The 26,382-nt window shown below is 41.3% G+C and overlaps 1 protein-coding gene across 2 annotated transcripts in view; it reads left to right on the top strand.

Moving 5' to 3' along the window:
- LOC134348681 (extended synaptotagmin-3-like) overlaps nucleotides 1–26,382 on the top strand; it is a 118,138-nt gene that overhangs the window by 6,604 nt on the left and 85,152 nt on the right. The window contains exons 1-3 of one of the 2 annotated variants that reach the window (XM_063052458.1): nucleotides 14,900–14,983; nucleotides 15,206–15,247; nucleotides 22,807–22,941. In XM_063052458.1, the coding sequence (XP_062908528.1) occupies nucleotides 22,837–22,941 (105 nt within the window). In that variant the 5' untranslated portion in view covers nucleotides 14,900–14,983; nucleotides 15,206–15,247; nucleotides 22,807–22,836. Of the gene's footprint in view, nucleotides 1–14,899; nucleotides 14,984–15,205; nucleotides 15,248–22,806; nucleotides 22,942–26,382 lie in introns of those variants that run through there. The other variant, XM_063052457.1, reaches the window with a different exon arrangement.

Here is a 26,382-nt window from a genome sequence, read left to right as displayed (position 1 = left end):
CTTTATGTTCCTGTTTGGTTGAAAGGAAAGGTTAAAAGTTTGAGAGAGCCATGGTTTTCAAGGGATGTTGGAAACTTGGTTCAGAAAAAGAGAGGGATCTACAATAAATATAGGCATCTTGGAGTAAATGAAGTGCTTGAGGAATATAAAGAATGTAGAAAGAATCTTCAGAAAGAAATTAGAAAAGCTAAAAGAAGGTATGAGGTTGCTTTGGCAAGTAAGGTGAAAATAAATCCCAAGGGCTTCTACCGTTATATTAATAGCAAAAGGATAGTGAAGGATAAAATTGGTCCCTTAGAGAATCAGAGTGGATGGCTATGTGTGGAGCCAAAAGAGATGGGGGAGATTTTGAACAATTTCTTTTCTTCAGTATTCACTAAGGAGAAGGATATTGAATTGTGTAAGGTGAGGGAAACAAGAAGGGTAATTATAGAAAGTATGACGATTAAAGAAGAAGAAGTATTGGCACTTTTAAGGAATATAAAAGTGGATTAGTCTCCGGGTCTGGACAGGATATTCCCTCGGACCTTAGGGAAGTTAGTGTGGAAATAGCAGGGGCTCTGACAGAAATATTTCAAATGTCATTAGGAACGGGGATGGGAACGGGGATGGTGCCGGAGGATTGGCGTATTGCTCATGTGGTCCCATTGTTTAGAAAGGGTTCTAAGAGTAAACCTGGCAATTATCCGCCTGTGAGTTTGATGTCAGTGGTGGGTAAGTTGTTGGAAAGTATTCTGAGAGATGGTATATATAATTATCTGGATAGGCGGGTCTGATTAGGAACAGTCAACATGGATTTGTGTGTGGAAGGTCATGTTTGACAAATCTTATTGAATTTTTTGATGAGGTTACTAGGAAAGTTGAGGGTAAAGTGGTGAATGTTGTCCATATGGACTTCAGTAAGGCTTTTGACAAGGTTCCACACGGAAGGTTAGTTATGAAGGTTCAATCGTTAGGCATTAATATTGAAGTAGTAAAATGGATTCAGCAGTGGCTGGATGGGAGATGCCAGAGAGTAGTGGTGGATAACTGTTTGTCAGATTAGAGGCCGGTGACTAGTGGTGTGCCTCAGGGATCTGTACTGGGTCCAATGTTGTTTGTCATATTCATTAATGATCTGGATGATGGGGTGGTAAATTGGATGAGTAAGTATGCAGATGATACTAAGATAGGTGGAGTTGTGGATAATAAAGTAGGTTTTCAAAGCTTGCAGAGAGATTTAGGCCAGTTAGAAGAGTGGGCTGAAAGATGGCAGATGGAGTTTAATGCTGATAAATGTGAGGTGCTACATTTTGGTAGGACTAATCAAAATAGTACATACATGGTAAATGGTAGGGCATTGAAGAATGAAGTAGAACAGAGGGATCTAGGAATAATGGTACATAGTTCCGTGAAGGTGGATAGGGTGGTGAAGAAAGCTTTTGGTATGCTGGCCTTTATAAATCAGAGCATTGAGTATAGGAGTTGGGATGCAATGTTGAAATTGTACAAGGCATTGGGAAGGCCAGATTTGAAGTATTGTGTACTGTTCTGGTCACCAAATTATAGGAAAGATGTCAATAAAATTGAGAGAGTACAGAGGAGATTTACTAAAATGTTGCCTGGGTTTCATCTCCTAAATTACAGAGAAAGGTGAAACAAGTTAGGTCTTTATTCTTTGGAGCGTAGAAGGTTGAGGGGGGACTTGATAGAGGTATTTAAAATTATCAGGGGGATAGAAAGAGTTGACGTGGATAGGCTTTTTCCATTGAGAGTGGGGGAGATTCAAACAAGAGGACATGAGTTGAGAGTTAAAGGGCAAAACTTTAGGGGTAACATGAGGGGGAACTTCTTTACTCAGAGTGTGGTAGCTGTGTGGAACGAGCTTCCAGCAGAAGTGGTTGAGGCAGGTTTGATGTTGTCATTTAAAATTAAGTTGGGTAGATATATGGACAAGAAAGGAATGGAGGGTTACGGGCTGAGTACAGGTCAGTGGGACTAGGTGAGAGTGAGAGTTCAGCATGGACTGGAAGGGCTGAGATGGCCTGTTTCCGTGCTGTAATTGTTATATGGTTATATGTCACATGCCGGTGATAATAAACCGGATTCTGATTCTGAACTGTCGTGATATTTTGACTACTTTGGGTTTCATCAAGGTGTGACACCATCAACAAAATTACAATCCATTTGATATAGTTATTTATACAAATAAATACACTCTTTAAACAAGACCCAACCAAAAGCAGACTATACATGAGTGAAGAGTAATCTAGCTGTTAAACATTGTTAACTTTATTGATAATTCTGATTCAGAATGAGTGTTAGAATTGTATTATGTGGGATTTACTGAACAATATTCACAGATAACACTAGCCTGTCAATTTAAAACCTCTTTGGCTTAGACGCTGAGCTGAAGACCAGTGTTTTGGAGAGCTTTTTCCAAAATGATACGGTGAGCCGGAGGAAATCACAAGTTGAGGAAAGGAAGTATGTCTGTAGCAAATGGTACATCAGAAAATATCCTGGTGGGAAGTGAAAGGACTTTTTCCGGGGGGGGGGCGGGGGATGATGCAAAAGCATGAAGAGGGTAGTGACAGGGATTCTGTAGATAGGAGGACAAATGCCTTCACTAAGAGCTCCATCGGGTAACATGTCTACATGTCTCTCCTGAATCGCTGTGAGGGGAATCCTGCAGTAATTAGAGAGGAATCTGGAAAGGGGGGAAGTAAATCCAGTTTTAATATCACTGGCATATGTACAGTACATTGCAATACATAATATAATCTGTGAATTATGGTAAATATATAGTTAAATTAGTAGTGAGGTAGTGTTGATGGGTTCAGTGTCCATTCAGAAATCGGATGGCAGTGGGGAAGAATGTGTTCCTGTATTGTTGAGTGTATGCCTTCAGGCTCCTGTACCTCCCTCCTGATGGTACAAATGAGAAGAGGGCATGTCCTAGGTGATGGGGGTCCTTAATGATGGAGGCTACCTTTTTTTTTTGAAGCATCGCTCTTTGACGATGTCCTTGATGCTATGGAGGCGTGATTGAGCTGTGAGTTTACGACTTACTGCAGTTTCTTTCCATCCTGTGTGATGCACCCCCCCCCCCCCCGCAGCATACCAGACGGTGCTGCAGCTAGTTAGAATGTTCCTCGTGGTACATTTGTGCAAAGTTACAAGTGTCATTGGTGACAGACCTAATGAATTATAGCCACTGCCATGCCTCCTTTGTAACTGCATCAATATGTTGGACCCAGGATAGATCAGCAGAGATGTTGACCCCCAGGAACTTGAAACTGCTCACTCTTTCCACTTCTGATCCCTCAATGGCAACCCCTTGAGGGACACTACCTATCCTCACAGTCATCCTCACAGAGATGTTGTCTTTAACCCTGGCCTTAGCACAATTTCCACTAGGTATGCTAACAATTTTGTTTTAGTAAGTATCTCTACTGACACATCCATGGAGCAAATATTTTACCAGCTAAAATTCTAGAGAAAACATTCTGTCACACTTTCCACTTGGAAGGCGTTTATGCAACCTGCAATGCTTTCCAAAACTGTCCAGTCAGATTTCGTAATGTCCACCAAGAGGTATTTTAAAGAACAAAAGTAGCAGGCAATTCGTCAGTATTGCAAATAAGTATTGCAAACCTGTAGTCCGGTAACTAGTGCTGTTCCTCGGGTCAATATTGGGATAGCTGCTTCTCACATTGTTTGCCAATAATTTAGATAATGGAATTGATGGCTTTGTGGCAAAGTTTGCCAGGATACAAAGATAGGTGGAGAGGCAGGTAGTGCTGAGGAAGCAATGCGATTACAGCAGGGCAGACAGATTGGAAGAATGGACACAGAAGTGGCAGATGGAATACAGTGGTGGGAAATGTATGATGATGCATTTTGGTAAAAGGAACAATTGTGCAGACTATTATCTAAGTGGGGAGAAGGTTCAAACATCAGAGGTGCAGAGGGACTTGGGAGTCCTCGTGCAAGACTCCCAAAAGGTTAATTTACAAGTTGAGTCTGTGGTAAAGAAAGTGATTGCAATGTTGGCATTTATTTCAAGGGGAATAGAATATAAAAGCAAGGAGTTAATGCTGAGGCTTTATAAGACACTAGTCAGGCTGCACTTAGAATATTGTCAACAGTTTAGGCCCATATCTCAGGAAAGATGTGTTGTCATTGGGGAGAGTCCAGAGGAGGTTCATGAAGATGAAGTCAGGAAAGAAGGAGTTAACATATGGGGAGCATTTGGCAGCTTTGGGCCTGTACTCACAGGAATTTAGAAGAATGCCAAGGATCTCATTGCAAGCTACTGAACGTTGGAAGGACTAGATAAGGTGGATGTGAAGAGGACTTTTCCTATGGTGGGGGTATAAAGAACTGGAGGGTACAGCCTCAAAATTGAGGGGCAACCCTTATCTAAGGTTGGAGGATTCTTTTGTTTTTTAGTCAGAGAGTAGTGAATCTGTGGAATGCTCTGCCACAGACTGTGGTGGAGGCCATGTCTGTGCGTATATTTAAGATGGAAGTTGATCATTTGCTGATCAGTCAGGGCATCAAAGGATATGGCGAGCAGGTAGGTGTATGGGGTGGAGTGGGATCCAGGATCAGCCATGATGGAATGGCAGAGCAGACTCAATGGCCTGAATGGCCAAATTCTGCTCCTATACCTTATGGTCTTAATAGAACTAAGAAAGGAGTGAGATAGTGTTCACAGGTTCATTGTCCATTTGGAAATCTGGTGGTGGTGGGGAATAAGCTGTTCCTGAATGTTGAGTGTGTGCCTTCAGGCTTCTGTAACCCCTTCCTGGTGGTAGAATTGAGAAGAGGGCATTAACTTAGAGGTCATTAAGAAGAAGGCATTGCATAGTAAGAGTAAGGGAATTAAGGGTTGTGGGGAAAAGGCAGGTAGATGGAGCTGAGTTTACGGACAGATCAGCCATGATCTTATTGAATGGCGGGGAGTCTCGATGGGCTGGATGGCTGACTCCTGCTCCTATTTCTTATGTTCTTAAGTTCTAACTTATTGCTTTGTACCTCAAATGAGCTGAATCAGTGTTTAATGGACAAGACATTATAATTAACAACACACTATAAAAGCAATCTTTTCATTATCCAGGCCATCAGCTCTTTTATCAATAAATATAAATAATCAATGATCATTAAGGTAAGTTCAATCTATAGGTAGATCTTTAAATGATTTATTACTATGGATGTAAAATAAATACTCCCTATTGTACAACGTAGATTCAATTAATCTTCCTCCATAAAACCTCACTGGTTTTAACAAATGAATTTTATTGTTTTCATTTTTCCTTTTAATAAAATATTAAAAGATATGGGAAATAAACATTTAATTTAACAGGCACAGTAAATAAAAGTAACAAAACAAATACCTGCGAGTATTGAATATCTGAAACCAAAAGCAGAAAAACACGGTGTGCCTGTTTGCATCCAACCTTCATTCTAATGCATTTCTCATTTCCCAAGAACTTTCTTTACAACGAAGGTCAATGAATATGCTATACAACCTAGTTTCTGCCAAATGGTGGCAGTTTTGGCGTCAAATATCAGTTGAATGCTGGAAGTATTGATTTACCAATTAACAATGAGTGGCTGGGTGAATGAAATAGGAATCTCCAACAATAAAATAATTTATTTCAGTCAATTAACAAGGATATTTAACCATTTAATTGAAAAGTCAATAAGTTTGGCCTCTGACAAAGCTAGCATTGTGATGTATCTCAATTAACCTTTGGGTGGTGGTGGAGATGAAGCTGCCATCTTGAACTGTTGAAAATTGTATTGTAAAGTATGAGCTTGGAAATCCCATGATTTTAATGGAACAGTGCTATAGTCAATTGATGATATTATTTTGGAGGTGTTCCCATCTGCCTGCCACTCTTACTTTCCGGGTAGGGCAATTTGCAAAATTTGATGTTGTTTTTGAAATCTAAGTGTGCTGGCCCTTGTAGAAGTTGTACACTGCTGGTGTGAATTTCTTTTCTCCCCAGAGTTGGGACAAATGATTGTTTAAGATGGTTTAAGAAACCTCAGCATGATGTTACATGGTGCTGGCCTGATTTTGCCCGTGTGGGGCCAGTGAGGTGGCACGTGGAGCATCAGTCAAGTTTTGTCCAAGCTGATAGTTGAGTGTTTTGGAACTGTATTCAGTCAAGCAAGTGTACCCCAATGTAACCATGATTTGTAGACAGTCAGTCAGGAGATGGGAGGTAAAGGTTCCCAGTAACTAACCCACTCTTCTGGCTCGAGATCAAGTGTGTTCCTCAGAGTATGGTATTTATATCCTGGGCCTAATATACTGTATGCCTGAAAACTAGCTTTTTGCAGCAGTGCTGCGCATTACAAACTTGACAACATGATTTATGTAACATTTATGCTAACTTGCACAAAATAAACTAAAACATAACATTTGTGCAAGTTCAGAGAAAAATAAGAAATATAGTTCAAGCAAGACACATAAAAGTTGCTGGTGAACGCAGCAGGCCAGGCAGCATCTCTAGGAAGAGGTACAGTCGACGTTTCGGGCCAAGACCCTTCGTGGGATGAACAGTATCTGTGATGTAGCTGGCTGAGAGCATCACCCTCTCGCCTCTTATATTCCCGAGCATTGAAGTTTCCATATTAAGCCATGATGCAAGCCGTCAGAATTCCAGTGTCAGTACTTCCCATTGTACATCGATCGGTGGTCAGTAGATGAGTGTTGTGAACGTTACTAACAGCAAGAGAAATGAGCCCATAAAAGGAGAGGGTGAAAGGGTCATCTTCTGGTTTGTGTTTTTTCCCTCTTCACATTCTTGAAACCATAACCCTTTCTTTCCCTTCCAGTTCTTTATCCTGCTCTCATTCCCTCTCGCTTCAGCTGCTTCCCATTCCAGAGCTCTAAATGTGGCCTTTTCTTAGTTGGCCAGACTAGTATTTTTGGGCTGCTGGGGAGAAGTAACATGCCTAACTGTAGGTGCATCTTGTGCTGGCACAGTTCCATCTACTGAACAGTGCCAGTAACTGGACTTACCCCCATATCTCAGGTTCTGCTTATTAGTAAACATAAGGACCGGAGTAGCCATATGGCCCACTGTGTCGGCTCCACTGTTCCCTCTAAGTGTGCGGCTGCGCAGTAACTGAAATGCTGCCGAGCAGGTAGCCTTTATTGCCGTACAGCTAGAATTGGACGCAGCTAGAAAAAGTTTATCAAGTGTGAAGGATTTTTCTTTGTTGTGCTCTATGCAACTTTAGCCTTAGATAAATAAATATAAAATCAAAAGTATGTGATCTTTAAGTGTTCATTTGAAATATTAGTAGTATGAATATTACAAAAAAAAATCATTTAAAGTGCCGCATAGTTTTCAGACCTTGGGGGGGGGGGGGAAATCCTGCCCAGAGCAACAGTTGGTCTGCGCAGCTGGAAAAAAAAGAGGGGATGTTGTTCTGCTCTACCCTTTAAGCTGACTGAGGCCAATCTTTCAGTCAACACTATTGTACTGCCCTTTCCCAATGTTCTTTGTTCTCCTAATATTTAGAAATTTATCTTTTCGTTGTGAAAACAATCAGCGACCTTCTTCACAGGAGAATGGAAACATCAATGCCCTTGAACAAAAAATCCTACAAAGCTGGTGGATATGGCCCAGTCCGTCACAGGTAAAGCCCTCTCCACCATTGAGCACATCTACGTGGAGCATTGTTGTAGGAAACCAGCACCAATCATCAGGGACCCCCAGCACCCAGACCCACTCTGTACTCGCTGCTGCCATAGGGAGACAGCTACAGGAGCTTCAGAACTCTCACCAGCAGGTTCAGGAACAATTATTACCCCTGAACCATCAGGCTTTTGAACCAGAGGAATTAACTTCACTCAACTTCATCTTCCCCATCACTGAACTGTTCCCATAACCTATGGACTCACTTTCAAGGGCTCTGCATCTCATGTTCTGAATATTTATTGCTTTTTTTTACTTTTTTTTTCTTTGCACAGTTTGTTGTCTTTTAACACACTGGTTGAACACCCAACTTGAGTGGTCTTTCATCAATTCTGTTATGTTATTATTCTATAGCTTTATTGAATATGCCTGCAAGAAAATGAATCTCGGGGTTGTATATGGTGACATATATGTACTTTGATAATAAATGTACATTGAATCTTGAGGGGTAAGAATTTCACTATTTGCCATCTTACTAAAGAAATTCCTCTTAAACTGTTCAGATATTCTATACTATTTGATATCGTTTATATTTCTCCAATGTGCTTTTTTTATTTTGCTTTTTAACATGCTAAACAGAAATATGGTAAATTTTCCAGTGTACAGGTTAAAGGAAAAACACAAACTGAGACAATGAATTTTAGACTCTGTGGTTCATGTCCATATTCCAATTCTGGCCACTGACTGACCCAAGTTCCTGAACCCTGATGTTGCGAGTTTCAGCTCCAGCATTTGCCACAGACACCCAGTAGCAGACAGGCAATCCCATGAGTATGAACAACTGGTATACTAGTGAATGAGTCAGGCAGACCTAGATTAATAAAGTTTTACCGTATACAGGCCAACCCAGATTAAGAACTTCTGATTAATGGAAACCCCCTTCATCTGGACAAACTTAAATTCAACGATCTGGCATACATACACGCGGTCATTCCTATGAATGGCAGAATTAGTTTCCTTGCTCTCTACTTTTGATAATTGTTCTTTCTTATTAGTCTTGTGTTTTGGTGACATTTGTTACAAAACTGTGGAGGATTGATAAACATACTGAGTGATGTTTTTGTGTATTTTCCAATCACCATGAGGGTATCTGTAGGGGGCATGTACCTGTTCTCTCTCTCTATTGTTTTCTGTGTTGCACAATTATTATGTTTATTATGGTAGTTTGTCACGTGGGTTGGGGTGTGGTAGAAGCAAATAGTAGTTTCGTATCCGTGCTTTATCTCTGGGGTCAGTAGAGTTTCGGTAGGACTGAGGGAGTGGGCTGGGTGTGGAATCTTTTTTCGTTGACCGCTTAATTACACTTAAACTTAACTATGTTTGAATATTCTTGAATACACTTAAGAACACTTGGCTTAAGTACACTTAATTTGTTAAGATTCGTTATTTAGTTATATTGTTAGTTTTAGTTTAATCAGTTTTTATCTTTTCAAGATTATTCATTTTGCTAGTTTTCGAATTAAAGATCAAACGTATTCTCCAACTTTGGAACTTCACTACTGGATTGAACAACGCACATTACAAGATTACCATGCTTATTCTATCACTGATTTTGGTTTGTTTAAGTAACTGCTACATGTATCAGTAAAACTGGGATCTGTTGGTCAACCAGGGATGCCTGCATAAGAATGCTAACTTGTGCTACGGGGGAAAAGTTACTGAGTTACTCAGTCTTATTTGGACTTTGTCATGATACTATATGTAAACAAGTCCACTTATTTTGAATGAGTTACAGCTGAAGTTGTGTGTTTACATGGTAATCTCTTTTTTCAAAATGCAGAATTCCTTGCACGGAGCAAGGAATTGGAGTCATAAATCATAGAGAAGCACAGCACAGAAACGTGCCTTTTGGCCCATCTAGTATGTGCCGAAGCCATTTATTCTGCCTACTCCCACCACCCTGCACCAGAACTATAACCCTCCAGACCCCTACTCTCCATGTGCCTGTCCAAACTTCTCTTAAATACTGAGATCAAGCTCGTATGCACCACTTGTGCTGGCAGCTCCTTCCACACTCTCATGACCTTCTGAGTGAAGAAGTTTCCCCTTGTGTTCCCCTTTAAATTTCTCAACTTTCACCCTTGACCCATGACCTCTGGTTGTAGTTCCGCTTCCCCCCCACCCCTCAATCTCAGTGGGAAAAGCCTGCTTGCATTTACCCTATCTATACCCCTCATAATTTTGTATACTTCTATCAAATCTCCTCTCAATATTCTACATTCTAAGGAATAAAATCCTAACCTATTCTGTCTTTCCTTATAACTCCAAATTAGGCCTCATCAACATTTTATACAATTTTAACATAGCATCTCATCTCCTGTGCTCAGTATATTGATTTCTGAAGGCCAATGATCTAAAAGCTTTCTTTATGACCCCATCTACCTATGATGCCACTTATAATGAATTATGGACCTGTTGCCAGATCCCTTTGTTCTACCACACTCCTCAGTGTCCTACCCTTCACTATATAAGACCTACCCTGTTTGGTCCTACTGAAATGCAAAACCTCACATTTACCTGCATTGAATTCCATCTGCCATTTTTCAGCCCATTTTGCCAGCTGATGCAGATCCCTCTGCAAGCCATGATAGTCTTCCTCACTGTCCACTACACCCCTAATCTTGGTGTCATCCGCAGATTTGCTGATCCAGTTTACCATATTATCATCCAGATCATTGGTCTAGATGACAAACCACAAGGGACCCAGATGGAGGGGAGGTAGTTTTGAGGAAGTAGAGAGGCTGCAGAAGGATATAAACAGATTAGGAGAATGGGCAAAGAAGTGGCAGAAGAATACATTGCCAGGAAGAGTATGGTTATGCACTTAGTAGAAGAAATGAAAGGGTTGACTATTTTCTAATTAGAAAATACAAAAAAAACTGAGGCACAAGGGAACTTGGGAGTCCTTATGCAGGATTCCCTAAAGGTTAATTACAGGTTGCGTCTGTGATGAGGAAGGCAAATGCAATGTTAGCATTCATTTCAAGAGGACTAGAATATAAAAGCAAGGATGAAACAGAGAGATTTTATAAACCACTGGTGAGGCCTCACTTGGAGTATTATGAGCAGTTTTACACAGAACATAGAAATCTACAGCACATTACAGGTTCTTTGGCCCACAGTGTTGTGCCAACCATGTAACTAACTTTAGAAACTGCCTAGAGTTTCCCCAGCGCATAGTCCTCTAATTTTCTCAGCTCCATGTGCCTATCTAAGAGTCTCTCAAAAAACCCTATTGTATCTGCTCTGCCATCTTGGCTGGCAGTGTATTCCACGCACTCACCACTCTGTGTGGGAAAGAAAACTTACCCCTGGCATTCCCTCTGTATCTACTTCCAAGCACCTTAAAACTGTGTCCTCTCATGTTAACCATTTCAGCCCTGCGGAAAAAGCCGCTGGCTATCCACACAATCAACGCCCCTCATCATCTTCTGTCAGGTCACCTCTCATCCTCCGTTGCTCCAAGGAGAAAAGACCAAGTTCACTCAACCTATTCTCATAAGGCATGCTCTCCAATCCAGGCAACATCCTTCTAAATCTCCTCTGCACTCTTTCTATAGTATCCACATCCTTCCTGTAGTGAGGGAACCAGAACTGAACATAGTACTTTAAGTGGGGTCTGACCAAGGTCTTGTATAGCTGTTATACCACCTCATGGCAGTTTTAGGCCCTTTATCTTAGAAATGATGTGCTGCAACTGGAGAGGGTTCAAATGAGGTTCACAAAAATTATTCTAGGATTGAATGGCTTGTCATATGAAGGGCGTTTGATGGCTCTGGGCCTATATTCACTGGAGTTCAGAAAAATGAGGGGTGACCTCATTGAAACATATTGAATAGTGTGAAAGGCCTTGATAGTGAATGTGGAGAGGATAATTCCTATGATGGGAGAATCTAAGACCAGAGGACACAGCCTCAGAATAGTGGTGCGTCCTTTGAGAATGGAGATGAGGAGGAGTTTCTTTAGCCAGAGAGTGGTGAATCTGTGGAATTCTCTGCCACAGGCAGCGGTGGAGTTTAAGTTTTTATGTATATTTAAGGCAGAGATTGATTCTTGATAGGTCAGGACATGAGGGGATGCTGGGAGAAGGCAGGAGATTGGGGCTGAAAGGAAAGTTGAATCAGTCATTATGAAATGGTGGAGCAGGCAGACTTGACTGGCCAAGTGGCCTAATTCTGCTCCTATATCTAATGAGATCCCGTCTCATTGGCTCTTCGATCAACCCTGGAACATCTGGAGAGCAAAGATGCATGCATGCTCTTTATTGACTACAGCCTGGCATTCAATACTCTAATCTCCTCAAAACTAATTAATATGCCTCAATTCCACCTTATGCAACTGCATCATTGATTTCCTCACTTGCAAATACCAGTCAGTTCGGATTGGCAAAAACATCTTCTCCACAATCTCCCTCAGAACAGGAGCACCACAAGGCTATGTGCTTCGCCACCTGCTTTACTCGCTTTGCACTTATTACATCAGGATGCTGTTTACCAACTACAGCTCGGCATTCAACATTATCATCCCCTCAAAGCTATTCAATAAGCGTCAAGACCTCAATACCCCCTTTGTACTTTCATAAGAAAGCCCTTTTTATACTTACTCCATCCTTCATATTGCCATTTTAGGAGCTATTCATTACAAATAGTTACATTTCATAAGGTTAGAGAAAGTATAAATAATTCAAAACTTACAACATCATAGACAGTTACATGTGAGGACATATGTATGGATATTATACTTTCCAGAGAAACAAGTCCAGTCCTTTTTTTTTATAAAATCAGAATCAGGTTTCGTATCACTGGCATATGTCATTGCAATACATAATTTATAAAGTGGCAATCTGTTGCAGTTGCTTGTTTTTATCATTTGCATGATCTGTGGGCTTTTTTCCCCTCTCTCTCTGCACATTGGGTGTTAATTTTGTTTTAAGTTGGGTTGTTTCAGATTTCTTTGTGACCTGCCTGTAAGTAGACAAATCTCAAAGTTGTATTATATATACATTGATAATAAATGTACTTTGAATCATTTGAATAAATGTAAAGTTAAATTAAAAAAGTAGTGCAAAAAGAGAATTTAAAAGTAGTGAGAATGTGTTTATGGGTTCATTAGTTATTCAGAAATCAGATGGCAGAGGGGAAGAAGCTGTTCTTAAATTGTTGAGTGCATCTCTTCAAGCTCCTGTACCCACCTCCCTGATGCTAGCAATCAGAAGAGGCTTGTTCTGGGTGATGGGGTCCTTAATGATGGATGCTGCCTTTTTGAGGCATCGCTCCTTGAATTTACTACTTTACGACAACAAAGACAAAAAGTAGCAGAATATTATTAATATCGAAGGTTCTAACATAGAATTATTTTTAAGTAAACGCACTTACACCTCAAATACTCTTAACTTTTGTTTTAAGCCATGTTGCCATATCTAATCAAATTTACAAGGATGCTGATATGACTGTCCACCACCTGTGCCCATGGCTTCAGTTTTGTGGTTATGCAAGTGTTCCTGGTGGCTTCGCTGCTTTAATTTTTGATAACATACACAATCGAATATTGCAGGATGATATTCATTTATCACCATGGTTATAATTTGAGTCCAGAGTGATCTTTGGTGAAATGACAGTGATTACTGTTAACTATCCAAAGCTGTCCACAAAAGATCTGATGATGTTTGTGGCTCAAGACTTTGATTTTGGAGTTAGTTGCTGCCAGATGTCACTTCAAGAGCACGTAGAACATGTAATTAGAGGTCAGCATGGACATGGTGGAGGATTACAGATACTTGGGGATGTGAATTGACAATAAACTGGACTGGTCAAAGAACACCGAGGCTGTCTACAAGAAGGGTCAGAGCTGTCTCTATTTCCTGAGGAGACTGAGGTCCTTTAACATCTGCCGGACGATGCTGAGGATGTTCTACGAGTCTGTGGTGGCCAGTGCGATCATGTTTGCTGTTGTGTGCTGGGGCAGCAGGCTGAGGGTAGCAGACACCAACAGAATCAACAAACTCATTCATAAGGCCGGTGATGTTGTGGGGATGGAACTGGACTCCCTGACAGTGGTGTCTGAAAAGAGGATGCTGTCCAAGTTGCATGCCATCTTGGACAATGTCTCCCATCCACTACATAATGTACTGATTGGGCACAGGAGTACATTCAGCCAGAGACTCATTCCACTGAGATGCAACACTGAGCGTCGTAGGAAGTCATTCCTGCCTGTGGCCATCAAACTTTACAATCAAGTATGACTATGACTAACTTTGATAACAAATGCACTTTGCATCCTTGGCATATGTGTCATGGATTCCCCTTAAAATGGTAGCACCCATCAGCTACTCCAAGGCATAGAATTGCAGTGTTAGATATTTACAGATATGGGATTCTACAATTACATAATTTATCTATTCACAACAACATACAGACATGTAATCACACATACATTTACTCAGTCTCTTAGTCTTGTCAACTCCAGAACTCATCAGCTGTCCTCATCATCTTCACACTGTTCTGTCCAGGCACTTGTAATTCTAGTGGATCACAGCTTCTAACTTTAAATGTTACCTTAATGTAATTACCTGAATAACTACTATTAATATATCATGTTCAAGTTTTTCTAAATATTAGCTATTAACACTAAACATAACCGCGATTTTTTTACTACTACCTAAACAGCCAATCATATCAACAGTTTTATATAGATGGCAAACCACAAAGAGAAAAACATTCATCCCCCAGACATTTTACTGTGTACTCAGTTTTGGACTGTGGAACATGCAAGTCAGTTGGGAGCTAAAATTTCATTATTTTGTATGTATTTTTAGTTTAAAATGTTAATAAAGGGGAATAGTAACCCCACAATTCCTTGGAGAGAATATTTATAGTTTGCAATTGTAGTTCAGTAATAGTTTTAAAGACTGAGTTTACTTTGATTTCTCACATAACAAGATAATGTTTCTGGGTACTTCTATATTTAGAACAATATTCCCTCTAATTTTTTTTCAACTGCACAGCCCAACCATTGCTCTGAGCAGGAATTTATTTATTACACAGCCTGAAAACCGTACAGCACTTTAAATGATGTCAGTGTTCAGTGAGCTGGCAGTTTATTTACAATAAGCTACCAAAGTCCATTCTGTGTTTATTCTTACAATTTGTAACTGTGTTGCCACTTGAAACATTAACAATGTACGTGAGTACATTGAAGCTCTAAAATGTTTCAAAGTAAAGTTTGTGGTACGTTTATTATTTAGAAAATGTATGGATTGTAATCATTAACACATTTACAAGGTATTTCACAATTATATTAACATAATTTCAAGTTTATATTAACATTATATAAAAGAAAATTCTAGCTGATGGCAACAAAGGCTATGTGCATGAGAGCATTTCAGTTACTGTGCAGCTACGCACTCGTGCAGCTTTGAGGAAACAATGATTCCAACCCATGTTATATGTTAAGTAAGGGATGTGAATACATCTGAAATTATATGTACTCCTCTCTTGTTTCAGGTTCACTTTCCAGATGTGGAAAGAGTGGAATGGCTGAACAAGGTAAGGAATGAGGGTGGGAACTCCAGGAATCTAAAATCTGAATCTGAGTTTTGTGTACATTCTGAGATTTAAGTTTCTGAAAGTCAGTTCAATATAATAGCATTCATTATCATTATTTGTCTTGTCCATAATGCGAAAACTGAAGTATGATTTTGCTCCCAAATATTATTCTGTTTTCAAGATCTGTTTTTTTATGATAACAGAACAGTTTTGCTTTTCGGTAATGTTCTGTCCTATTCCTGGCTATCAAACTGGATATTTAAAATCTAAAGTAAATTTATTATCAAAAATAACTTAGAAATATCTCACTCTATAGAATCCCGTGTTCATCTTGCGGGCATGCATAATAAATCCAATTCACGCAACACAATCAATGAAAGACCACACGCAGCAGAACAGACAAACAACCAGTGTTTGATCAAACTGTAAGCACGAAAGAAAAATGATATTAAATAAGCAGTAAATATCAAGAGCATGAGATGAAGAGTCCTTGAAAGTGAGTCCAGAGGTTGTGGGAACAGTTCAGTGATGGGGCAAGTGAAGTTTTCCCCTGGAGTTCAAAAGCCTGATGGCCGAGGGGTAAGAACTGATCTGAACCTGGTGGTGTGTGTCCTGAGGCTCCTGTAGCACCTTCCTGATGGCAGCAGTGAGAAGAGAGCATGACCTGGGTGTTGGTGGCCCCTGATGATGGATGTTGTTTTCCTGCGATAACGTTTTGTGTAGATGTGCTCAATGATGGGGAGGCCTCCACTTTCCTCCTCCTGAAGTCAATAATCAGTTCCTTCATCTTGCTGACATTCGGTGGTGTTGAGGAACCAGCCAGCCAGATTTTCAATACCCTTCCTATATGCTGTTTGGTCACCACATTTGTTTCCGCCAACGATTGGTGGTGGCCTCTGCAAACTTAAATATGGCACTAGAGCTGTACTTAACCTCACAGTCTCAAGCATAAAGTGAGTAGAGCAGGGGGCTATGCATATAGCCTTGTGGTGCACCTTTTCTGAGGGAGATTGTGGAGGAGATGTTTTTGCCAAACCAAACTGACTGGCATCTGCAAGTGAGGATATTGAGGATTCAGTTGCATGAAGAGGTATTGAGGTCAAGGTCTTGAGGGCATGATTGCATTGAATGGCAAGCTGTAGTCAATGAAGAGCATTCTGATGTATGCACCTTCACCATCCGGATGTTTCAGAGCTGAGTGGAAAGCAATGAAATGGCATCTGCTGTTGACCGGTTGTGACTGTAGGCAAACTGGAGCAAATCCATGTCACTTCTCAGGCAGGAGTTGATATGTTTCATCCCCAGCCTCTCAAAGTACTTCATTACAGTGGATGTAAGTGGACAACAGTCACTGAGGCAGGTTACCACCATCTTCTTCAGCACCAGTATAATTGAAGCTTGCTTGAAGCAGGTGGGTACCTCAGTCTGCTGAAGTGAGAGGCTAAAGACATTAGTGAACACCCCAGCCAGTTGATCAGTGCCAGAGAAATTTACTTTTCAGTTTAATTACTTTGTTACGTGACCACAGAGAGCTCATTAAGAGACTCTGCTAGAGCAAGCACAAGCATGGTCTTTTATACCTTAAAATACATGTAGTTCAGAGTTTTCAGACATCAAGAGCTCCTGCTTAGACCTTAATGATAAAGTTCAGGACGCTTCCATACCTTACACAAAATTAGACATAGGATCCTTATATACATAGTCATTTCCCCATTAATTAGAGGAAACCAAGCTGTCAGTCCTGTAGTCTTGAAGGCTAAAGGAACCTCCCAATTAATTATAAGAAACCAAGCCATCAGTCAATGTAGTTCTGAAGGGCTAAGGGCTCCTCCTAACACATAACATCCATGATTATCAGTTCTTCATTACTAACAAGACTTACTACATCTGTATGTTTTCAGATCTTCATTTCTAACAGGACTTATTACTAATTAGTAGGAATAGACAGACAGATCCCATTTGCTTCTTATCCTACCCTGCTATCCTCATGATTCTGTTAACTCTTAATTCTCAGGTTTAATTTTCTTCCACAGTCAGCACAGGTCTTTAGTGCTCAGCTGGGTACACCATCTGGGCTGGATGCTTTCCGTGGGTTCACCCTCCTGAAGGATGATCTCACATTGGCCTCCGAGACTGAAATCATAGAGTCACTGGGGGCTGTGGGAATTTGAACATTCCTTCCTGTTTTGATGGATAATGTGTGCATAAAAGATATGGCCAGTCCAACATAGTCTGAATATAAGGTAGCAGATGTAGCAGAATGCACTGGAACACTCACAACACGCTGGAGGAGCTCAGCAGTTCCGGCAGCATCTGTGGAAATGATCAGTCAACGTTTCGGGACGGAACCCTTCGTCAGGACTCATTTTAGAGCAGAGGACGGATCGTTATGGAAGCAGTCCTGACGAAGGGTTCCGGCCCGAAATGTTGACTGATCGTTTCCACAGATGCTGCCCGACCTGCTGAGTTCCTTCAGTGTGTTGTGAGTGTTGCTTTGACCCCAGCATCTGCAGAGTATTTTGTGTTTAGAATGCACTGATATTTTTACCAATGCCTTTAGATGCCTGCTGCAAGCAGTTTGATCCCAGAAGTATTTAAGGAGGCAGAGATCACTGCTACCTGATAGATGCAAGAGGTTCTGCAGATGTTGAACATGATGAAGAATCTCAGCCCAAAACATTGACTCTTCATTCCTCTCCATTGATGCAGCCTGACCTGCTGACTTCCTCCAGAATTTTGCGTGTTACCTGATAGACATTGATCTGAGATGCTGCTGTTCAAATGCCTTTCTCATTAATCGGCCAAAGGTGCGATGAAACCCTGAAGCATTAATGAATTTCACTGTCGGTATCTGCCTTTCCTCAGGGGTAACTCTCAAGATACAGGGAATAGGTCTGCCTAGGTGGGGTGGTTGTTAATCACGACCGGAATATAGGTGATAAGTCAACTATAAGTCACTATCAGTGGCTAATATACTCAATTTCATTTCTAAAGGGGTTTATCTAACCAATTTAATATTAAACAGCAAATATTTTCCTCGCATGAATATAGTGATAAGTCAATTATAACAGTGGTCCCAAACCTCTGGGCCGCAGAACGATACCGGGCCGTGAAGAATGCAGCAGTACAGCAGTAGCCGGAACACACCTAGCACACCTTTAAGAAAAAAACCAAAATAAACAAGCTAATTGATTTACGTGCCAGGTGGCACCTACTTAATTAGCTTGTTTGTTTGGGCTTTTTTCTTAAAGATGTGCTGGGTGCGTTCCGGCTACCGCTGTACCGCTGCGTTCTTTGCGGCCCGGAGGTTGGAGACCACTGAATTATAAGTCACTTATAAGTCAATAGCATCATAACATTTTAAGTAACGTTTGGATATTAAACACACAGCGCATACTTTCCTCGGATGAACATATAAAATCATTGCAACAAACCAATATCGCTGAATCAGTGGGAGCCCTGGGCTTGTTTCCCTGCAACAACACGGTCCCATCGAGGGGTAATGGGAGACAGCGATACTTGAAGGGGGTTCCTTATGTCCAGTCTATTCCGCAATTTAGTTTTCGTTGCATTCATCGCAGAAAACTCCACTTCGCAGTGATATGATGTTGGAAATGGAAGCAATGTTTTCAGTGCTTTCATAGCTATCTCAGGATACTCAGCCTTGACTTTGATCCAGAATGCCGGCAGAGATGTTATATCAAACATACTTTTCAGCCCGCCGTCATTTGCAAGCTCGAGGAATTGATCTTCTTCCCGCGCTGACATGGAAGATTCACCGGAAACATTCACAAATGGCTCACGGACCCATTCCTTTGCACGTCTTGGGTCACTGATGACCTCGCGTATGTTAAAGTTCAACAGTGCGTGACAGGGAATGAGGAAAGGTGCAGCTGACTCATATCTTTTCATATCGCCAAATCATATTGTTTCCTCGCGGCCTGCGGCCTAGTAGCACGTGTTTTGCAGCCCGGTACCGGTCTGCGGCCCGGTGGTTGGGGACCACTGTTTTACAACATTGAATCACAGTGCATTTAATTTGGCTTTTTTTGTCTCTGACAAACAGAAAAGACTCTGTGTCGTAATGAAAACAAGTTTCTACAAATTGGTCTAAATTTATTACAATTATTAAACAATAGATGATTTGTATAATTACTCACCCCCTTCAAGATAGTTTTTAGTAGATGCACCTTTGGCAGCAATTACAGACTTGAGCCTGTGTGGATAGGTCTCTATCAGCTTTGCACATCTGGACACTACAATTTTTCCCCATTCTTCTTTACAAAACTGCTCAAGTTCTGTCAGGTTGCAAGGGGATTGTGAGTGAACAGCTCATTTCAAGTCCAGCTACAAATTCTCAATTGGATTGGGGTCTGGACTTTGACTTGGCCACTCCAGGACATTTAACTTTGTTGTTTTTGAAGACTTTTCTGTATAGCTTTAGCTTTATGCTTGGGGTCGTTGTCTTGCTGAAAGATAAGGTCTTCTCCCAAGTCACAGTTCTCTGGCAGACTGCATCAGGTTTTCCTCCAGAATTTCCCTGTATTTTGTTGCATTCATTTTACCCTCTACCTTCACAAGCCTTCCAGGGCCTGCTGCAGTGAAGCATTCCCACAGCATGATGCAGCCACCACCATGCTTCACGGTAAGGATGGTGTGTTTTTGATGATGTGTGGTGTTTGGTTTATGCCAAACATAGCATTTAGCCTGATGGCCAAAAAGCTCAATTTTCATTTCATCAGACCATAGAACCTTCTTCCAGCTGATTTCAGAGTCTCCCACAGCCTTCTGGCACCTCTGAGAGTTCATGTGAGGTCTTTTTTTTCCCAGAAGTGGCTTTCTCTTTGTGACTCTCCCTGAAAGCTGCAACTGGTGAAGCACCTGGGCAACGGTCGTATGCATAGTCTCTCCCATCTCAGCCACTGAAACTTGTAATTCCTCCAGAGTTGTCATAGGTCTCTTGGTGGCCTCCCTCACTAGTCCCCTTCTTGCATGGCCACAGTTTTTGAGGCCGGTTTACAGCTGTGCCATAGTCTTTCCATTTCTTGATTGACTTACCTATATGCCAAGGGATATTTAGTAAGTTGAAATCCATTTTCTGACTTGTTTTCAATAACCTGTTCATGGAGTTGATTGGAGTGTTCTTTTGTCTTCATGGTGTAATTTTTGGCAGGATACTGACTCACCAGCAGCTGGACCTTCTAGATACATATGTATTTTTCTCTAATTAATTGAAACACCTTGACTGCACACAGGTGATCTCCATTTAACTAATTATGTGGTTTCTAAAACTAATTTGCTGCACAGGTGATGAATTGATGTGTCATATTAAAAGGGGGTGAATATGCAATCAATTATTTTGTTTTTTATTTGTAATTAATTTAGATCACTTTGTAGCGATCGCTTTTCACTTTGACACAAAAGAGTCTTCTCTATTGATCAATGTCAAAAAAACCAAATTAAACCCACTGAGATTCAATGTTGTAAAAAAAAAGACAAGAAAACTTCTGAAGAGAGTGAATAGGTGAAAGCTTTTTATAGGCACTGTAGATTAGCCAGAAACTTTGACCACCATGACCTCCCACTATTTTTACTTTTTATGTGTCAGTGATCTCCAGGTCAGCTTGTGTTGCTCATTGAAGATTTGACTGGTCTCGATCTGTCATCCAATCGATGCCAAAAAGCCTCAATAGAGTGGATGTGGAGAGGATGTTTCTATGGTGGGAGAGTCTAAAACTAGAGGACACAGCCTCAGAATAGAGGAGCATCCTTTTACAACAGAGATGAGAAGGAATCTCTTTAGCCAGAGAGTGGTGAAGCTGTGGAATTCTTTGCCACAGGCGGCCGTGGAGGCCAAGTCATTGGGTATATTTAAGGCAGAGGTTGATAGATTGTTGATTAGTCAGGGCCTGAAGGGATACAGGGGTGGGAGAAGGCAGGAGACTGGGGCTGAGAGGGAACATGGAACATGGGAACTGAGAGAGCCATGATGAAATGGCACAGCAGGCTCGATGGGCCAAATGGCCTAATTCTGCTCCTATAACTTATGGTCATCATCTTCATGACCACTTGATTCAATTTGGAATGCTGCGTGGAACTTTGCCCCCCTTGATCTGGAAGTGCTCATTGATTTTGATTTTCAGAGTGTTAACTGGGGACAATGGAAGGTGGTCCAAATGGTCATCTAAATGCTTGGCATGCCCCACGATTAAGCTACCTGACAATAACCCTTTTAAATTCCTTTTCAACAGCAAAATGTCTGTTAAAATGCAGGCGCCCAAACCTTTATCCTGAAGCTGTTGCTCACATTTCACTTTGTATCCAAGTCAACACATTAAGACCACTACTGGTCCAACGATACTTTCCGAGGGTCAAATCTGAAGCTTCACTGTGTGGCGACTCATAGAAAACATCATTGTTAATTCAATGATGTTTGATGAGTTGGAGGATAAGGGTTGTGGAAAACTGGATGCTGGAAACAGGAAAAGAAAAGAGAAGGTGCTTAAAATTGTGTGCAGTTTTTGTTGTGCAGTTCTGGTTGTCAATTACAGGAAAGATCTGGAGGCTTTGGAGAGGGTGCAGAAGAGACTCGCCGGGCTGTTGCCTAGATGTTAAATAAACTTGGTAACACACATTTCCATAGATGTTGCCTGAGCTGCTGAGTTCCTCAGCATTTGTGTATGTTGCTTTAGTTTTCTAGCATGTGTACATTTTCTTGTGTTTGTAACATACACAAAATGCTGGAGGAACTCAGAAGGGTAAGGCAGCATCTATGGAAATGTGTGAACAGTCAACGTTTTGGGCCAAGACCCTCTCTCAGGACTTGGGTTGTCTTATTCTGATCAAAGAATATATAATGAGAGCTATACATGAGGTAGATGGTCGGCCTTTTTCTCAGGAGGAAAATGTCAAATACTAGAGGGAATAGCTAAAACGTGAGTGAGGGGAAGTTTAAAGGAGATTTACAAGACAGGCTTCTATTGCATAGAATGGTAGATACCTGGCACATGCTCCAGGGGAAGGTGTGGAAGTAGACTGTAAAACAAAATTTCAGGGGCGTTCAGACAGGCACATGAACAGACAGGGAATAGAAGGATATGGAACATGCTGACATGCAGTTTAAATCAGTAGCAGGCTCATTAGGATGCTGCTGAATATTGGTAGAGACATTTGATGCTATAGTTTTCACCGAGCTTAGCAATTGGCTTGCAAACGTTTCATCATCAATAAGAGTATTGTGCTTATATAGGCCCCTGTTCACTTGCCTTGGTCCTGATTGGCTCCCCTCAGGCTCTGAATGGACGTTATGAGCTAGAGGGCCTATCACTGTGTGGTAGTGTTCTATACTCTATGCTCTAACCTCTTTGACGTCCAGAAAGGGAAGATCCTGAACTATTTTTAGGTAAAATACTACTGTTGGTTTGGAATGTTTCTTTCATAGTTTCTTTGTTTTAACATTATAATCTTCAATTGATTAAACCAGAATATTCAGTTTTTCATCTGATGTTGAAGCCATCTCTGTACCTGTGTTCTCTAACATTTTATACTTTCTGAACTAGATTTTAAAACAAGCCTGGCCATATTTTGGAATGTATCTGGAAAGGACATTTAGAGACATCATTGAGCCTTTAGTATGTGGATCAAACGTTTGCTTGAAAACATTTGCTTTCACAAAACTTAATTTTGGTGAACAGGTAAGGATATTGTTCTTCACGCGATTTGATTTATTTCAATGTGGTTGATCATAAAATGAAACTGCTCCAGAATTTTGTCTGAATAATCAAATTTGTAATGACAATGGCCAAACTATGCAATATAATCTGTTATCCACTACCTTAAGGATTCTGGTGTTTAAATCCAAAGTTCTTTTTGATGTCAGGATCGAGTTGATGTCATAAAACTTGTTGCTTCGGGATTATTTTATTAAGAGTCGATAGAACAGAAGGAAGCTGAACAGGAAAACAGGAAAAGCTAAGATTCAAGAATGTGGCGCTAAACACAAGACAGTTTTTTTTATCCCCACAGAGATAAGAAAAATTCCATTTTAATCTATAGATAATAATCTAATTAAAAGTACTTAGTCAAAACTGAAGTAAAAATTAGCCACTGGGAAAACTCTTATTCACAAGGTGATAAGACCATAAGGTATAGTAGCAGTATTAGGCCATTTGGCCCATTGAGTCTGCTCTATCATTTAATCATGGTTGACCAGTTTCCATCTCTGCTCTGACTAATCAAGAATCTATTAAACTCTGCCTTAAATATACTCAATGACTTGGCCTCCACAGCCGCGTGTTGTAGCAAATTCCCCAGATTCACCACTCTCTGGCTAAAGAAATTATGCAGTACAAAGCTTCCGTAATTATACTTTGTATAACTACCAGTGGCATATTAAACTGTTATGCATACTATAGCCAGTAGGATTTGTAGCAAGCAGTTACTTGTGTAGAAGTACTTATAAAATGCAAACAGATAATTAATTGGTGAAGTGTATAGAAATTTACATGTAGCCCCCGGTAAGTCTCGGGCTCGCTCAGCTCGCTTTTGTCTAGGGGGAGCAGCCTTCAGCCCCTCCAAACTGGGTAATCAAGTTTGTGTAGATGCTGTATGATGTACCCCATCACGCCAAATATCGGACAGTACACCATATGCGATTTACAGAATACAATTTATAGATCTTACTGGAACTATATAATTAATAGAGATAAAATATAAAAGGAAAGTAAAAGACGCCAAACTTATCAGAGTTCAACCACTTTGTGCACAACCGTTGGAGCTCAATGAACGGGGTCCTCTTTCCACCATTCGATCCCTTCTGACCCCCTCGACCCGCCGCCTGGGACCAACCACGGTAGTCGACCAGAGCACATCCAGCATGTCCTTCCTCTTTGGTTCTCCTCCCGAAAACCCTGGGCCTCGGACTCCTGCTGAGGGTCCATTCCACCGCCCAGCTGACAGCATCGCGTCTCCTCTCCCCCTCACGCCTTCTGCCCTAAAGCCCATGAAAACAATAGCTTACAGACACACGAAAGAATAACATCTATCCCAATTGGGTAACAAATGAATACAATTCTCATTATCAGTAATAGAACCCAAACGCTAGAGGGAGAACCATTGTCTCAGCAGTTAACATCACAGAGAAGCCATTTTATTTTTAACATAACAAAGAAGCCATTTTATTAGCCTTAGCAATAACATAAAAGAAGAAACCCCTTATACTCTCCCCCCACCAAATTTAGTCATGTCCTCATGACTTCTAAATAACTCGCCAACCATTCCTGCAGACACAAAAACCTAATCCTTGTACAAACAGTCACATTGCTCCCCAAACAGTAGACCTTACGCCCTGTTCCACGGGCGCTACATAGGCCAATCCATCTAGGAGTTTCCTAATCCTCCGAGACCTCCGTACCCCCTCACCTAAACCCTTCAGGCTCGGACACTACTGGGGTACCTCGGTCTGCTTGCCAAATCCTCTCTCAATCTCTCACTTATGCCCCCACTGCGACTCGGAGCCCCCTGTCCTGTGTCCAGGGCCCCGCTTCTTTTCCTTCAGGGTCCTGCAGTAACCCAGGCTGCCCACAGCTAGCCCTCCCCACTACACCTGGCTCAGTGGGAGAAGGGCCAAAAGCCTTTTCCTCAATCAAGGGGAAGTTAGCAAAAGGCAGCGTGTACCACACATCCAGCACATCATCCTTTGAATCCGTATTCTTCCTCATTTCCTCGATTGGTAGCTGCTGTTTGATTTTCTCCAAACTGAAGCACTTAGCCTTGGCTGCCTCTGCAGCCTCTTCTGCCCCCTGCAGTCAAGACGTCAGCTTCTTCTCCGACTCCTCAAACTCTCGCCCCAGTCTCAGCAGTTCTGACTCATGCTTCGTGTCCATCTCCATCTGGGATGCAATTACACCACCAGCTTCTTCCAATCTGTTCTGGATCGATGTCTTGAGTTTCTGCTGATCCTTTCAAAGGTTGGTCATTGTTTTGTCTCTCTGGATTAATTCATCAGTAAATGACCGCAGTTTCGGCTCAGAATTCCGTTTTCCCCGTCTCAACGAGCGTGAACTCCAATTCTTCAATGGTTGTCCCAAAATTGCAGCACTCAGTCTCCAGCATGCATTTCTCAGCATTCAGTTCAGCGACGCAAATCTCCTCTCTCAGCCAAACACTCAGAATCTGTGTCCTTCTCCAGACCTGGCACTCGTCCAAAGAAAGTTTTACTTCATTAATTCTTTGTCCCCTGGGCTCCCTCACTCGCCTCGCTTCATAGTCTTCCAAGGCGAATCCCAATGCTAGGAGGTCATCCAAATACACTAAACACCTATATCAGTAATATAACCCAAACGAGCAGCTAGGAGAGAACCACTGTCTCAGCAGTTAACATCACAGAGAAGCCATTTTATTTTTAACATAACAAAGAAGCCATTTTATTAGCCTTAACAATAACATAAAAGAAGAAACCCCTTATGTACTATTAAGTAGTCAGACCCAATCTTCTTTATTTTAATTTTCTTTTCTACTGATAACATATTAAAGTAAGTCCTGTAGTTTGTAATGTAAAATTGGCAAAAATATTAGAAATGAATACTGAGTAAAATTGGCTTACACTAGGTACAATCTTGTACATATTTTTCTGTGTCCAATCCACCAAAAGTCAATGAGATGTACAGGAAGATTATTCCTGCTTAGCACTGCTGCCTGCTGTGCCTCCAACAATGCCCATAGATCAGCTGTAGGGTCATCAGCCAGGGACTGCTATTCATTGATGTTTTGCTCCCTTAGCCCTGGTACTTCTAGTGGCTGAGCTGTGGCAGAGATGTCTCCCTATCACACCATTCAGCTTTCAATAGGGTTAGTTAGTCCCCCAATTTCTGTCCTTCCTCCTCAGCCACAGCCAAAAGCTGCCATTTTCAGCCTCTTCAGTCAATGCTCCTGAGCCTCGCTTCAGTCACTGCCATATCGCGCAGTAACCTTGTCGTTAATGTGCCGACAACAGCCCGGCATCCTACCTCCATGGGGTAGATGATGGTCCTCCAGCCATCTTCCTTACACTCAGCTAACAGTACTTCAACCTCTTACACTCGTGGGCAGCCTCCATTCCTTCCTCCCATGGGATGGTTAACTCAATAAGGACCATC

Source organism: Mobula hypostoma, chromosome 6, assembly GCF_963921235.1.
Source record: "Mobula hypostoma chromosome 6, sMobHyp1.1, whole genome shotgun sequence".
Taxonomy (NCBI): domain Eukaryota; kingdom Metazoa; phylum Chordata; class Chondrichthyes; order Myliobatiformes; family Myliobatidae; genus Mobula; species Mobula hypostoma.
The sequence above is the reverse complement of the archived record's forward strand: the minus strand, read 5'-3'. Positions and strand labels throughout refer to the sequence as shown.